The 15555-nt window shown below is 44.3% G+C and overlaps 1 protein-coding gene across 1 annotated transcript in view; it reads left to right on the plus strand.

Moving 5' to 3' along the window:
* MBTPS1 (membrane bound transcription factor peptidase, site 1) overlaps positions 1 to 14736 on the plus strand; it is a 55445-nt gene extending 40709 nt beyond the window's left edge. Inside the window, exons 14-23 of the mRNA XM_088458399.1 lie at positions 2108 to 2280; positions 2849 to 2964; positions 4304 to 4460; positions 5386 to 5510; positions 8930 to 9007; positions 9224 to 9364; positions 9701 to 9832; positions 11944 to 12070; positions 13744 to 13874; positions 14063 to 14736. Coding sequence (XP_088314525.1) covers positions 2108 to 2280; positions 2849 to 2964; positions 4304 to 4460; positions 5386 to 5510; positions 8930 to 9007; positions 9224 to 9364; positions 9701 to 9832; positions 11944 to 12070; positions 13744 to 13874; positions 14063 to 14259 — 1377 coding nt within the window. The 3' untranslated portion in view covers positions 14260 to 14736. The remainder of the gene's footprint in view (positions 1 to 2107; positions 2281 to 2848; positions 2965 to 4303; positions 4461 to 5385; positions 5511 to 8929; positions 9008 to 9223; positions 9365 to 9700; positions 9833 to 11943; positions 12071 to 13743; positions 13875 to 14062) is intronic.
* The last annotated feature ends 819 nt before the right edge of the window (positions 14737 to 15555 follow it).

Genomic DNA, 15555 nt, shown 5'->3' on the forward strand with positions numbered 1-15555 from the left:
CTGTTGAGACGGCCATGTTAAGGTCCAGGGGGTTTTCCAGCTCTGTAGTACGAACTATGCTAAGAGCTCGGAAACAGTCTTCTGCAAGAATGTACCGTCGTGTGTGGCATACGTTCTTCCAGTGGTGTCGACCAAGAGGTTATGCACCTCGGGCGTTCCGTCTGTCTAGAGTGCTAGCCTTCCTACAGGCGGGACTAGACCATGGGCTTCGCCTTGCTTCTTTGAAGGTGCAGGTATCTGCCCTGTCTGTCTGGTTCCATCGTAGGATTGCTACAATCCCTGATGTGCGCACCTTTATGCAAGGTGTTCTTCGAATTCAGCCGCCATTTGTTCCACCGGTGGCGCCTTGGGATTTAGCTGTGGTCCTGAGGGCTCTCCAGGGACAGCCGTTTGAACCACTGGGCTCAGTGGACCTCAAATGGCTGACAGCTAAAACAATTTTCCTACTGGCCATTGATTCGGCCAGACGTGTTTCTGACTTAGGGGCTCTCTCCTGTAGACCCCCTTTTCTGATTTTTCATAGGAACAGGGCAGTGCTGCGCACTCGTCCTGGATTCCTCCTTAAAGTTGTTTCAAGTTTCCACATAACGAGGAAATTGTTGTGCCGGCTTTCAACTCACCGGACCTTTCAGTGGGTGAGGCCACTTTGGACATTGTGCAGGCCTTAAGGATTTATGTTGACCGCACTTCTTCGTTTAGGAAGTCGGACGCTTTGTTTGTCCTCTATGGCTTCCGTAAAAAGGGTTGGCCTGCTTCGAAGCAAACTTTGGCAGGTTGGATTCGTATGGCAATTTCAGAAGCTTATCTTCATGAGGGCCTTCCGGTTCCATCCTCTGTGAGGGCTCATTCCACTAGGTCTGAGGGTCCTTCGTGGGCAGCTCGACGTGGTGCCTCTGCAGTCCTGATCTGCAAGGCTGCCACGAGGTCCTCTGCCCATGCCTTTGTGAGGTATTATGCGTTTGACACCTTTGCCTCGCAGGATGCTTCCTTCGGGCGGCGGATTCTCCTTTCAGCACAGGAGCGTCCCCACCCTTAAAGGATACTGCTTTGGGACATCCCCAAGGTATCCTGTGGATACCCTATGGACCCTGATGTAGAAAATGAGATAAGGTAAGAACTTACCTTTTGTTATCTCTATTTCTACGAAGTGCCTAGGGTTCCACAGGACTCCCGCCCTGTCGCACCTGTGCTGCAGATGGGCTTTACTCTGGTCACCGGTTTTTCCGTCTCCCTCTGAGAATGTGATTCTTGTGTGTGTCCAGATCTTTTTTCATTCTCTTCCTTCTCCTCCTCCGGCCTATGGCTTGGTACGTAACTGAGATGCCTTGGCTCGGGGGCGGGGTATAGGAGGGGGACCCTGGTGCATCCTGGGAGGCTGAAAACTTAACTCTATGGTGCCCGATGCCTGACGTCATCACCTATACCCCAAGGTATCCTGTGGAACCCTATGGACTTCGTAGAAATAGAGATAACAAAGGTAAGTTCTTACCATATCTCATATTTTTTAGTGGAACAGATGAGCCAGTAATGTAAAGTAGAAAGGGAAACACACCTTTATCGTGCTGGAATTATTATCTGTTAGTACATGTAAATTAGGGAGTGGGCTTTGGGTGTGCTCTAGGTGTGGACACATGAAGAGATTCCGCACTCAGTATTATTGGACCCTTAGAGGTGTGCTGTACATTCTGGCCTATTTACACCTAGTTACAGGGATTTGTGTGTTTTAGTACGTGACAGTGGATGAGGCCAATAGTACAGGGTGTTTATAAAAGTCCTTTTTCCATTTTAATAACCTTACTGTGTAGTCTGCTTCTGGCTGATGCACATCCGCAGTTAATTAAGTTTAAAGCATCACAAGGACTTTATCCACCCTGTATGTATTGGATTATAATTTAATTTTGCCAATTAACCTCTCAGCTCCCAGTTGTGCACATGCAGTTAGTGCGGTGATTCCAGTGTGTGTAAACTCTGTAGCCCTGCTGTGTACGTTCACATTCAAAATATGTTCTTCCCCGGTTTTTTTTTTTTTTTAAAGACCTGAGTGATCCATTTGTTACTTCTAATACCAGCTAGATGAGAGGATGATGAGGCTTTTTTTACTTTGCAGCTGAAGAATGGAGCAGAGCAGTTCTCTACAATCAAGCTGCCAATCAAAGTAAAGATCATTCCTACTCCGCCACGTAGCAAAAGAGTTCTGTGGGATCAGTACCACAATCTTCGGTATCCCCCAGGCTATTTCCCTCGGGACAACCTGAGGATGAAGAACGACCCCTTAGACTGGTATGTATAATTACCGCTCCCCCTTTTTTTTAAAATTTATTATGATAAAACGGCGAACTTGCCAACAGTGTGTTTGTATATACTTTCGGTTGAAACTAATATTACAGCTGTCAGAATTGCTCTTTGGATCCAGTGATATAGCACTTCCATACCTTGTGCCAGTTAGAAGGGTCTGAGGTCTGATGACCCTTCTGTCTTCTCATGTGGTCAACAGGCTCTGCCCACAACATTGTAATAGTCGTTCCTCATCCCCTGCAGTGCCTACACTGAACGATATGTCGCTCAGTGCAGGCACCCTCCCTCATCCCTGAACACTGCCAATCTGTCGTTCTCGTCAGATTGACCGGCATGTCCAGGCGATTATTGATGTTGGAAACGACCAGCGGGAGTGTGCATCGCTTGTCGTTTCCGACATTTTACTGCCCGATCACTGCACGATTAATGAACGATAACTGTCATCGTTCAGTCGTCCATTAATATCGGCATGTGGATACGCACCTTTTCAAATGATTCTTGTGATGTGGCTCAAACTATTGTTGATAGTACTCATCGGCTAAGTGTATTACAGGAATGGGGACCACATTCACACAAACTTCCGCGATATGTACCAGCATCTGAGGAGTATGGGCTACTTTGTTGAGGTGTTGGGCTCACCGTTCACTTGCTTCGATGCCAGCCAATATGGTAAGATCCACTCATCCCTCTAGCAGTGATTTTCTTTGAGCAGGGAAGAATAATCCGAACACGATCAGTCTTATGCTGGGTACACCCTAAACTTCATTGTATAGAACATCTTGTATTTTCTTTTCTATGCTCTGAGGATGACCTTTTTACTGATTGTATCCTTTCAGTATATTGTACCTCTGTGTTTTTACCTGATATCCTCTGCATATTAATGTATTATGTTTGTACATTATATTCTCTTTTGTCATCTTTGTCACTTCTATTGAAATTAATAAAAAAAAACACCTAGTTTAAAAAAGAAAAACAAAAAAAACGTGCTGACTCCTTCCAGAGCCAGGACAACAGCAAGAACCAAATGGCCTCTGAGGGATCTGTTTACTAAAGTGCGGGTTTTTAGAAGTTGAGATGTTGCCCATAGCAACCAATCAGATTCTAGCTATTATGGTTTAGAAGTGCTAAGTAGAATCTGGTTGCTACAACCATCACCAATTCTAAAAGCCCGCACCTTAGTAAATTTACCCCTGAGAGTCTACCCTTTGGTCCTTTCCCCGGGGAGACCAGTGGAAAAGATCATTTTGGTTCAAGATCCAGATTTTAACCCCTCTAAAACTGTTACTCACATCTGAATGCAGGCTATCTATTGGTTCCGAAAACTGTACTCTGGCTCCCACCACAGACAAAACTGGGTAGGACAGCACCTGGTCATGCTGTTTGCTTGTCAGTGTTTGGAGGCTGAATGCTTGGTTGCCCATGATGGTCCTGCCCTCTGCTGTCCACCACGTGGAATAAAGAACTGAACTCTAGATTAACAATATTTTGGCACTTTAGATCTGGGTGTGTTCCCTGTAAGCTAAGCGCTCTTTCCGCCTGAGGCCTGACTGATGAATTTGTTAAGTTCCGGCCCAAAGAGCACATTCTCTCCAGTGTCTCTTGGACTTGCATCCTGGGATGCTCATGTGGTATCCAAAGTGTGCACCTAGCAACCACTGCTAGGGCAGAAATCCTATATTCCATAAGATCAGCGTCCAGAGCTGCCTCATCCCATGGACTGATTCTTCACTGATGTGTTCTACCAAAGGTATTAACTCTGATGTAGGGCTGACAGACTGTAACCCCTCATCCTACCATTTTCTGATGGCTTCATTGACTTATGCAGATGGTAAAATGGGTCTCAAAGCAGCACCAGCTTTTTCTAGTTTGAAAAGTCAGAAACTGGAAAATATGTAGTTTTCCCATGGTCTGGTGTCCTAAATTAGACCACTAAACACATTGCAATGTACCTAGTAGTGTAGTGGGGTTAGTAATGAGGTGTGTAACCGGCCTCTGCTCTGGCCCCCAGGAACTCTGCTGATGGTTGACAGTGAAGAAGAGTTTTTCCCAGAAGAAATAACGAAGCTCCGCAGGGACGTAACCAACGGCCTCTCATTAATCGTCTTTAGCGACTGGTATAACACATCTGTCATGAGGAAAGTCAAATTCTATGATGAAAACACCAGGTACTGGGATTATGCAGGGACTTTATGGAGACTATGTATCTTTTATCTTTAAACTTTAAATAGCTTGTTACTTCCGTTTCTTCGTTTTTTGTTTTCCTCATTTGTTTCAACTTGTCAAAGCATTGGAACATTTATATAAAAGTACAGAAATTTCTCTCAAAATGTGTGATATAGATATAGATAATTTTTGGTTTTCCAACCTATGACATCTACAGCCATGTCTCTGTAATACCCCTATTACACCAGAGCAATTACCCGGGTTATTGCTTGGTCTACCAGTGTCGCAGCTCAGTTTAAAAGGGTCCCTGAAAAATAACCTGGGTCAAATGACCCGGCAATCTAATCCAGGTAGCTTCCAGGGTCGGACCCAGTATGGACCTGGGTAATGGTGCAGTGTAAACGGCGCAACCAGGGTTATCCGACCCGGGTCATGCCTAAAATGAGCTGATTGGTGGTTGTGGAGCAGTCACCTCCCACTTTTTATGACCTCCACAAGTTTAGCAGGGCAGACCCGGGTTCAGTGTGAATGGGGCTGACCTGAGAATAACCCAGATCGATGGTGCTGTGTAAACTGTCTGACCTGGGTTGGAACCATGTCTGAAAACACAGGTCGGACCTGGGTTTTTGGAGGAAGAGGTATTAATCATGCCATATGTTCTTTTTCACATTTAAACAGTGCTCTCTTCTGTTTTTTTGAATTTTTGTGTTCCGTTGTATGTCTGAATTGCTTCTCTCTGCAGTCACCCCACTGTGACAGACGTTGTGGTTATTGTACCTTCATAGCAACACATCGCTTGTGACAAGTCTATTTGTCTTGGTCATGTTGGCACTTATAATACTGCTGTCCCCAGATGTTATAATGTGTAATAGCTTTTGGGTGGTGTACCTCTAATATGGAATATTGCTGTTCTGTCGTCTCTTGCAGGCAGTGGTGGATGCCAGATACGGGGGGTGCTAATATACCAGCCTTGAATGACCTGTTGTCGGTATGGAATATGGCCTTCAGTGATGGTATATATGAAGGAGATTTTACCATGGCTAACCATGACGGTAAGTAGCAGTTACTGATCGCATGAACAATCTCTTGTCGAGTAAACTGGGCCCTATTGTCTTCGCTAAGGGGTGAGTCCTGTATTCCCAGAAAATAGAGGACAGACCTGAAGGCCGCCTTGCCAACAGCTACAATGCACCATCCAGCATTACCCTTATGGCCCTGTCACTTTACAGCACCTCACTGCACTGCCTCCCGCTCTCAGGACTATCCAGTGTGGCACCCGCCATAGCTAAAACTGGCAACTAGTTTAAGTGTACAGCCGTGGCTAAAGTTTAGAGAATGACACAAGTATTGGTTATCACAAAGTTTGCTGCTTCAGTGTTTTTAGACCTTTTTGTCAGATGTTACTATGGTATACTGAAGTGACATTACAAGCGTTTCATAAGTGTCAGAGGCTTTTATTGACAATTACATTAAGTTTATGCAAAGTTAATATTTTCAGTGTTGACCCTTCTTTTTAAGACCTCTGCACTTTGCCTGGCATGCTGTCATATCAACTTCTGGGCCACATACTGACTGATGGCCGCCCATTCTTGCCTAATCAATGCTTGGAGTTTGTCAGAATTTGTGGGTTTTGTTTGTTCCATCTGCCTCTTGAGGATTGACCACAAGTTCTCACTGGGATTAAGGTCTGGTGAGGTTTCTGGCCATGGACCCAAAATTTTGATGTTTTGTTCTCTGAGCCACTTAGTTATCACTTTTGCCTTATGGCAAGGTGCTCCATCATGCTGGAGAAGGCATTGTCACCAAACTGTCCTTGGATGGTTGTGAGAAGTTGCTCTTTGAGGATATTTTGGTACCATCCTTTATTCAGGGCTGTGTTCTTGAGCCACTCCCTTGGCTGAGAAGCAACCCCACACATGAATGGTCTCGGGATTCTTTACTGTTGGCATGACACAGGACAAAGACTTTTGGAGGATGGCCTGGTGGCAAGAAGGGCAGCAAAGAAGCCACTTCTCTCCAGGAAAAACATACTAAATGCTAAGCCTGTACTCCCTGCAGACTCTCCTGTTCCATTACCCAGGCCAACCTTACCCCCCCGAGGAGTTCTGCTCTTTGCTGCAGTAGTACATTGTGGTCCTGCACTAGCCTGTAGCCTAGGCACTCTTACATTCTCTGCCTTAACCTCCATGCTATGTGTTTGTTTGGGAGCCTTGAGATTAATGTCACCTATAATGCCAGTTACACATGTTCAGTAGGAGCAGCTACAAAGTTATTTTTAAACTGTACACAATTTACAGATGCATGAACTCCCCCTCTCAACAGAGTGCTAGTCTGTCTTCATTTCTCCACAGTTGTCCCTGCATACTTTATCTGTAGTAAGAACATTCATTGTGCTGGGATTAGCCTGGCCCAGTTCTGTCTATGGGAACTAGACAGGGTAGGGGTTCAGGGGTTTTATTTGGTCTTTATGTGGAAAACAAAAGTTATCGCTAATAACGTGAATGACCTCATTACACTACAAACCCTATGGGTGGATGTGTTCTTCTTTATTCTCAGCTCTGAAGGGACTAACCCAATATTCCTACATACAACATTTGCACATCGCCATGATAGGGCTTGGGGATTTTGATAATCTTGGACAAGGTTCTAGGGCATATAAACTAGACTTTTTGCACAAATCTTTAACGATATCTTCATATCTGAAGATCCGATTAACAAGACACGGTAGAGTGCAATAGTGCGTGCACCCTGGACAATTTGTCGTTCTGATTCAGCTCAAAGCGACAAATCGTCCAATATCGCCTGTCTGCAGTATGCTTACCCCACCTTTGCTAACGACCAGATTGATATACTGGAGTCCATTTGCTGGTCTATTTCTTCCTTCTGCTAATTCATTATATCAGTATGGTCGAGTCTATTCTAGTCCTTTGCGGAAAGTATTTAATGCGATCTTTGAGTCCACAGTGTGCCTAGTCCATGGGAGACGCTCCAGACTTGTAATTGCCAAAGCTGGTAATAGACAAGACCTTTTTGTAGTCCAAATTATTGCTCCAGTCCAATATAAAAATCCTGGCCAAATTATAGACCCTTTATTGGTGGTGGTCTGTTTATCATCTCTACACAATGCTGGCAAATCTACAAGTAATGGAGCATACGCAGGGTCAGATGAAGGATTTTACCAACGATTTCAACTACGAATGATTTCTGACTGCATTAAAATGAATGGAATCGTCCAAATCTGACTGCAAACACGTCAGATATCGGTAATGCGCATCGTTCATGTGACAGACATGTCAGATTTTCCTTCAGATATGAACGATTTTCAAAATAGTTATTGTACAGATCTGAAGGAAAATCTGACCGTGTGTATGCGCCATAAGAATATAATAAAACCTGTAGGACTGGCTGCAGTGTACTTGTTTCTCTGGATGCTGCAAAGCCTTTTTTTTTTTTTTTTTTTTTTTTTTTTTTTTTGGTGTGGAGTATATGCTTTGGGCCCAACTTCTTATCAGAAAATGGGTCCATCAGTATTTTGTCATATATATCATCTGGGCATTAGCTATTTATCCCTGTGGTGTACCAGACATGGCGGGAAGCAATCGGGAAGCCGACTGCCTAAATACCGGCAGCCGACTTCCCGACTGTCTTATCCCGGCATGGATGAAATGCCGGGCGTCTATATGTAGACGCCCGCAGACCGGCACCCGGCATCACGATCGTAGTGATGCCAGGTGCCGCGAGCGGACAGCCGCGGGGGGGGGGGGGGGGGTTAAGGTTTAGGGCTCCCGGGGGGGGGGGCCTTAGGGCTAGGCACCCCCCCGGGAGGGTTAGGGTTAGGCACCCCTGGGGGGGACTTGGGGTTAGGCACCCCCCCCGGGGGATTTAGGTTTAGGCAGCGGGGAAGGGGGTGGTTAGGGTTAGGCACTTAGAGGGGGGATTGGGGTTAGGCAATTGGGGGGGGAAGTTAGGGTTAGGCACCCCTAAGGAGGGTAGGGTTAGGTTAGCAGATACTTACCTAGCCACGATCGGGATTTCCAGCGCTGTCGGGCTTCCGCTGCTTCGCACTCTGCTCCTGTCGGGCTGCTGCTGACGGGAATCGAACCGCCGGCATATCATACCCATTCCGACACGGCTGTCCCCCTTTTTTTTTTTTTTTTCTTTTTTTTCTTCTTTTTTTTTTTTTTTTTACTACATCTCTCCATTGCGGATGACCCCATTTTTGGAATATTGCATTATGCTCTGGCAATGTCTCTATAGGTTTGCAGGAACCATTCCAAACATTAGACGTTCTATCCAGGTGACGGGGTTACTGTGACTTAACTGGATGACTTAACTTCATGTCTTTCAAACTACAAATTGACTTAGCATGTTTATTGATGGGCATTTATTGTCGTTCTTTGCAGTGTCACAAGATTGTAGAATTCATTACTCCTTATAAAAGAAAAAAAAATATTAATATATTGTCTTTCAGTTTATTATGCATCTGGGTGCAGTATTGCAAAATTTCCAGAAGATGGTGCTGTGCTGTCACAAACCTTAAAGGACCAAGGTATGATAGTCTTACACTTGTCCTGTACGCCTCCCCTTCCTGTTCCAACTTACTGACCTTTACCTGGACTTTATTCTTGGGGAAAAAAAAAAATATATATATATATATATATATATATATATATATATATATATATATATACACACATACACTGACTGCATTATTCAGTCCTGTATGGTTTTACAGTGCAGTTTTCTCATTCCTTCTGTCTTTTAGGGCTTGAAGTTTTAAAGCAAGAAACCTCTATGGTTGATAATGTTGCCGTACTAGGAATGTACCAAACGCAGACGGAAGGAGGGGGACGAATTGTCCTATATGGAGACTCTAACTGTTTGGATGACAGCCATCGTCAGAGAGGTATAGTCACTTGTCTCCAATCTGTATAACCAAGCACACATTAATGTTACTGCTGTAACGTTTTATATAGCTCCGAAAGATATTGATAATATCTGATGTGATGCAAGTTTCTGTAATCTACAGTGCACATTCCCTTATTTGCTATGGAGCTTATTATGGTAGTATACTGTCCTATGTGACACAGGGAGTACTCCTAGTTCATCTGAGACAGACGGTTACTGACATTTGTGATGCTGTCTGGCTTGAAGAGTTCATCATAGCAGAAGGCTTTCCCTGAGCACCCCTTGTGCTTGCTCATTGTACATAACACTACATGCCCCCTTGTGTCATTTGCAGATTGCTTCTGGCTGCTGGATTCCTTATTACAGTACACGTCCTATGGCGTGCTACCAGCAAGCCTCAGCCACTCTGAGGACAGACACAAGCCCCCCACTGGTGAAGGATCCCCGCAGCCGGAGAGGATGGAAGGTATGAGCTCCATGTTGGTCCGCACGTGATGTAAATAAATTTGGAATGTTGGAGAAGTAATGACCATGTGCTAATGTGCCTCTCCTCCTGTAAAAGCTTGTCCTTTGTGGCTCACTCCATCAGTACAGGGGCTAGAATAGTTATTCACCTCAACTTTTTAACTATAATTTTTATTTTCTTTGTGTCACGGGTCAGCACTAAATACTGTTGTAGTAATGGATAAAATGCTGTAAAGCACTTTTCCCATTCCAAATAATAAAAAAAAAAAATAGCTTTGTATGAATTTTCGCCCCACACCCACTTTTGTGGTGATACTTGTTAGAAGCAGCTTTAGCCGCTGTGAGTCTGTCTCTCTATCCGCTTGGCACGTATGTACACTGCAATTGTAGCCAGTGCATTATTGTTTGAGGTCCATCTGTTTGGACCAGGACCATTGATAAACAGCAATTTTCAAATGATTCCACAGATTGTTTATGGGATTGAGCCCTGTGCTTTGGCTGGACATCTTTTTGTATGTAATTTACGCCAATATGGGTTTTTCTACATGCTTTGGGATATAAATATTCGGGGTCTCTAGTATACTGTAATTGGTTTTCCTTAATGATTTTTGTTTTTCTCCATCTAATTTTGATCTTCTGTCACACTGCATCACAGGGCAGTGTTTCAAATAACCTGTTCCTGTATTTCCTTTGATTTCCTTGTGCTTCATGATGAAGCTTCTGTTTGACAGTACACTGCACAATGTAATTGTAACTCTGTGTTATGCGCCAGTGGCAAACGCAGGATTTCTACAGAGGGGTTTCCAGATGCTTGATTTTAAAGTAAGTGTGGCCAGTCCATGAAAAGGGCATAATCATCACTTAACCAACTATAATATACATCAAACTAAGAGTATTGGGTATGTAATAATTCAGACATATACAGGACCAGCGATAACAGTAATCCATTATATGCTGCAGTAGGGCCAACCCGCCTGAGAAAAATGTTCTTATTTCAGATGTGGGCTCCATTCCAGATAAAGTTTGGGAATCTGGGGGGGCAGAAGAACATTGCACTGCCCTGGGCATTGCTGTAGAAATTGGTCTCCTTATGTACTGGATAGTGTATTATTATACAGTATTAATAATTGACCCTGTAGATAGCCTACACGTTTTCCAGATCCCCTAGTTGGTGCACAAGTATATTCATTACTGGCTGATGCATTTTAAAAGGTCAACAGGTGGTGCTAATTATTTCATTTGTGACACTGAGGGGATCTTAAAAACATGCAACTTTAGTATTATATGCTAATTCTATTGTGGTCGTCATGGTGTGGGCTAGGAAGGGGGGTTTCCAGGAACCCCCCACCCCTGCGTTTGCCTATGAGCGCTATATACTGTGAATAACTGCTAATAATTAAGAGGGACATGTATCAAGCCGTCTAAACAGTGGAAACGTTGGCCAAGGCAACCAATTGGCTTCTAGCTAGCATTTATCAAGTACATTCTGTAATATGGTAGGTAGAAGCTGATTGGTTGTTATGGGGTCAGCTTTTCCATTCGCCCACTCTTCAGAATGTCCCACTAAGTTATTAATCTTGATAGTATTTGCTATGATCAGTGATAAAACAATCGGATTAGAAAATTTAGACAGAAGGTTGGGAATACTTAGTCACTGTAAGTAGCTGCCCTGTTAGCTAACTGCAGATTTTGTGGCCTCCATGACACACAAACCTTTTAGTAAAGAATAGTTTGAGAACCAAAGCTTTGTGTCATCTGCACAGTGCTGCACACGGTGAATACTCAGATTGTAGTCTATGAAGGACACCTTTTATTCTTTGCATGTATAGGTTACTTTCATATAGTTTCCTCAGTTTTTGTGTTTGGGGCCCATTGTCAAGTCTTAATTCCAGAGTAGTGTTGTGATTTTTTTTCCCCAAACCATGCTGGGTTATGTGGAGATTTAACCCATTCTTAACCTACCCTGTTTTTTTTTATGCTAGTGCCAAGAGGTAGTGAATGCAGTGATTTATTTTTGCCCTGAATATTTGCTGTATCTGGCAGCCAGCCTGTCCTGTTCCTGCACATTTGGTTTTAGGTTACTAAGGTCAAACGCTCTCTCCCCCTGTTCAGGGAATCATCTGCATCGCTATTCTAAAGTGTTAGAAGCACATCTGGGGGATCCCAAACCACGACCCTTACCTGCGTGTCCGCACCTCTCCTGGGCCAAGCCACTGCCCCTGAATGAGACTGCTCCTAGGTGAGTACCCTGTTACAGCATACAGTGTATAGGGAGCACTTGTATAGTGTGATTGTCATACCAGGTTGAATGGTGACATGTGCTTGCATGCATGCACGGTTATCTGCTTTATCTCCATGTGTTGGTGGTGGTAAGCACCTGTTACTATTCCATTTACAATTTTTCTTTTTTTTTCTTTTTTAATGTTTGACTTTATATGAAGCAGCACAAAATGTCCTGACCAGAGTCTGATCTGTGTGGAGTTTGCATGTGTTCTCTACAGATGCAGGTCCTTCAGTGGACCTCAGTGATTACACAGCACTGTATAGAGTATTTATTTAATGTGGTGGCATTGTATCAATAATGCTGGACTGCCCTTGTTGCTAAGACAGTTCAACTTTGCGAATGCTTCACAAGTAACCGTGATGCCTGCATGGAACACAGAGGAAAATCCACATCCTCAGTCTAATTAGTTCATCATTCTGATTTACAATAACCAAAGCGGGTGACTGCAGACCAATTGACTAAAAATCAATGCGCAGTGCGATCAATTCATCATAATCAGCCCAATGGCATCTGTACAGGGCAGGATATTATAGACCAGGGATTGCCAGACTTTTGGACTCTGATCCAATTATAAAACTAAAGACCGTTCGTGACCTACCAAGCCTGAAAAAGGGGGCGTGGCGTTCGAAAAGGTGGAGTGACTTCGCAGCAAGTTGCGTAGGGTCTGTCCTGACAAAATCACACAGTATCCCCAATTGAAATTATGCCACACAGTACCAAAAGTCTTAGTGCCCCTGATTCACATTACAACATAGTAGTGTCCCTTATACACAATACACATTAGTATTTACTCTTGTACTATGTCCACTGTAATAGTGCCCCTTATGCAGTGCCTCCAGTAGTAGTGCCCCTTATGCAATGCCCCCAGTAGTAGACCCCCCTCTGTGCCGAACAGCCCCCCACACCCTTGTGCAGAACTTGCCTGTCTTCACGTTGGACAAGCTGCTTCACTGCTCAATCTGCCGCTGAGTGGATCCATTAGGCGCACAGACTCCTCTGATCAATTTAGTGGCCAGCGTTCCTAGTGATGCAGTGCGTGGGTGCCCTCCATGAAATCACCCGCGTCTGTGTGACTGGGAACGCTTTCCTTTGAAACGATCAAAGGCTAAATACAGGCTCCTGTAGGCATGTTGGTGGTGATCTACCGGTGGGAGCTCCGCAAAGCAAGCTGCCCGTAGATCGTGATCAACGTTTTGGCCAGGTCGGTTGTAACACTGTCAATGAGAGAGCACAGACAGTGGACTATGGAGAAGACAAGGACATTGCACTGATCAGATTAATCGTGTTTTTGACCAGCGGTAAAATACAGAAGACCTGTAGACAAGATCACTGCTGATCACTGCCGAATAGTATGGAGTAGTGATCCTCGTCCAACTGTTTTTCGCCACCAGGTGTCAGAGCGACTTTCTTGTGAGAGAGTGGTCCAGGCACAATTGCAGACAGTGGTAGACCCTATTCAGTGATGCACACAGCTCGTACTGATTGCACGTGGTGGGCAATGACTATAGAATAGGCTTTGCCATTATTTTGTCTTCATTTTATGTCACAATGTTTTGCCTGATATTCTATGGCAGTCAACGTTTGCTTTATTAATCTTGGCTAATGAAAGACCATTGTCATTTCCCCAGTAACCTGTGGAAGCATCAGAAACTGCTATCAATAGACTTGGATAAGGTGGTTCTGCCCAACTTCCGTCAGAACCGACCCCAAGTAAGACCCTTGTCTCCAGGAGAAAGTGGAGCGTGGGACATACCTGGAGGTTAGTGGATCTAAGTATCTGTCTGTTAGCTGTAACGTAGGTCTCTGTAACTGTGGTCACCTGTGCTCAAGCATGTATAACCTTAAAACCTGCACTGTAATGGCAGAGTTTGGAAACCTCTGGGCTATATACTAAAGAGAACCAAAGTTGATCCCAAGATGATTGATTGTTCCCTTCTCTATTCCCAGGTATAATGCCTGGACGCTATAACCAGGATGTAGGCCAGACCATTCCAGTCTTTGCGTTTCTTGGTGCGATGGTAGTTCTGGCTTTCTTCGTGGTACAAATCAACAAGGCCAAGAGTAAGCCAAAGAGACGGAAACCTCGAGTCAAACGGCCTCAGATTATACAACCGTTCCATCAACCAAAGACTCCGTCTGTTTGATCCTGCGGCTGGTCAGGACCTGTATGTGCAGCCAGCCTGGCCTGTGATTATCAGCCCCACTGCAGCGCTACAAAGACTGCCCCCCTCCCCAAGAGACAGACCCGTGAGCTCCGACACAAATAGGTCTCCGTCTCTTACTGACCAAACTGGACGTTGGTACGAACTGCTTCTTTTTTATATTTATTATGTAAAATAAATCCCTTTCTTTTTTAAAGGGTTTATCTCTACCAAAAAGGGACATTGGGGCAAATGCAATATTTTTTAGAAGACTTGTGCCTGGCACAAACCAAATCCAGACATGGGTTTTATTTTCGTTTGTTTTATTGTGTTCTTCATAAAGGGTGCTTACCCCAGATCAGTGACTCGTATTTTTATAACTATCTCCGTTTTTGTAATTGCAATGATGCCACCGTTATTGGTGGAAATGTTTTCAATAAATAAGCATCTTGTAATAAAGTACAATTTTATCACCCCCTACTGAATAGCACAAATGTTGTTATATTTTAACATACTTATGAAACGCGTCTTGGTGTTCTCTGCCTATTGGGAACTTTAAATAGTATTACTCAGATCAGGGGGTATATTTACTATCTTGAGTAGGGAGGTTGTCAAAGAGCTGTGGCTGTAGTTTTAAACCTGCTGTATGAATAAATGCTAAACAAGGCTTGTTTAGCATCCAATCCTATTGCCTTTTTAAAACTATTGGTCAAAGCAGCCAATCGGTGGCTCTGACAAGGAAATATCCATATAATAAGCGAGAAAGCGTGTCTGTCATTTATGCCAGAGTTTTGAACCTAGCTCCACTGAATTCGGCATGGTGTAGTTTGACCAGAGTTAGGTTTTTACCTAAGTTTGAACTTCATCAGGGCCACACACTGTCACACAATCCCACAAAATCGGGACACTTAATTTACACAGGTTTTGGGCTGAGGGTCTGGCTTCATACAGTCTCATAAGCAGCACAGCACTCAATACATTCAGGATGTGACAGGCAGCATAATCAATCTACAATCTTTTGATCCTGGCAAAGCTTAGGATATGGAGATTATAAACAGCAGGTGAGATTGATTGCAGCCACAAAGTGTTCACTGCGGATGGGCTCCCATCTGTCTGGGAACGGGACTCCAATCCCCCCTGATGGCAGCCCTGCTAGACATGGTCTTCAATGTTGGTCTGCAGAGTGATTTCGGGGGTGATTCAGCTGCAGACGCAGTGAATGGGGTTCGCGCAGATTCCCGGGAATCTGTGTATGCGCCTGACAATCCCACACGCAGTCCTGCGGGGAGGTGCAGTGAG

Source organism: Taudactylus pleione, unplaced genomic scaffold (assembly GCF_031769625.1).
Source record: "Taudactylus pleione unplaced genomic scaffold, aTauple2 ptg000828l, whole genome shotgun sequence".
Taxonomy (NCBI): Eukaryota; Metazoa; Chordata; class Amphibia; order Anura; family Myobatrachidae; genus Taudactylus; species Taudactylus pleione.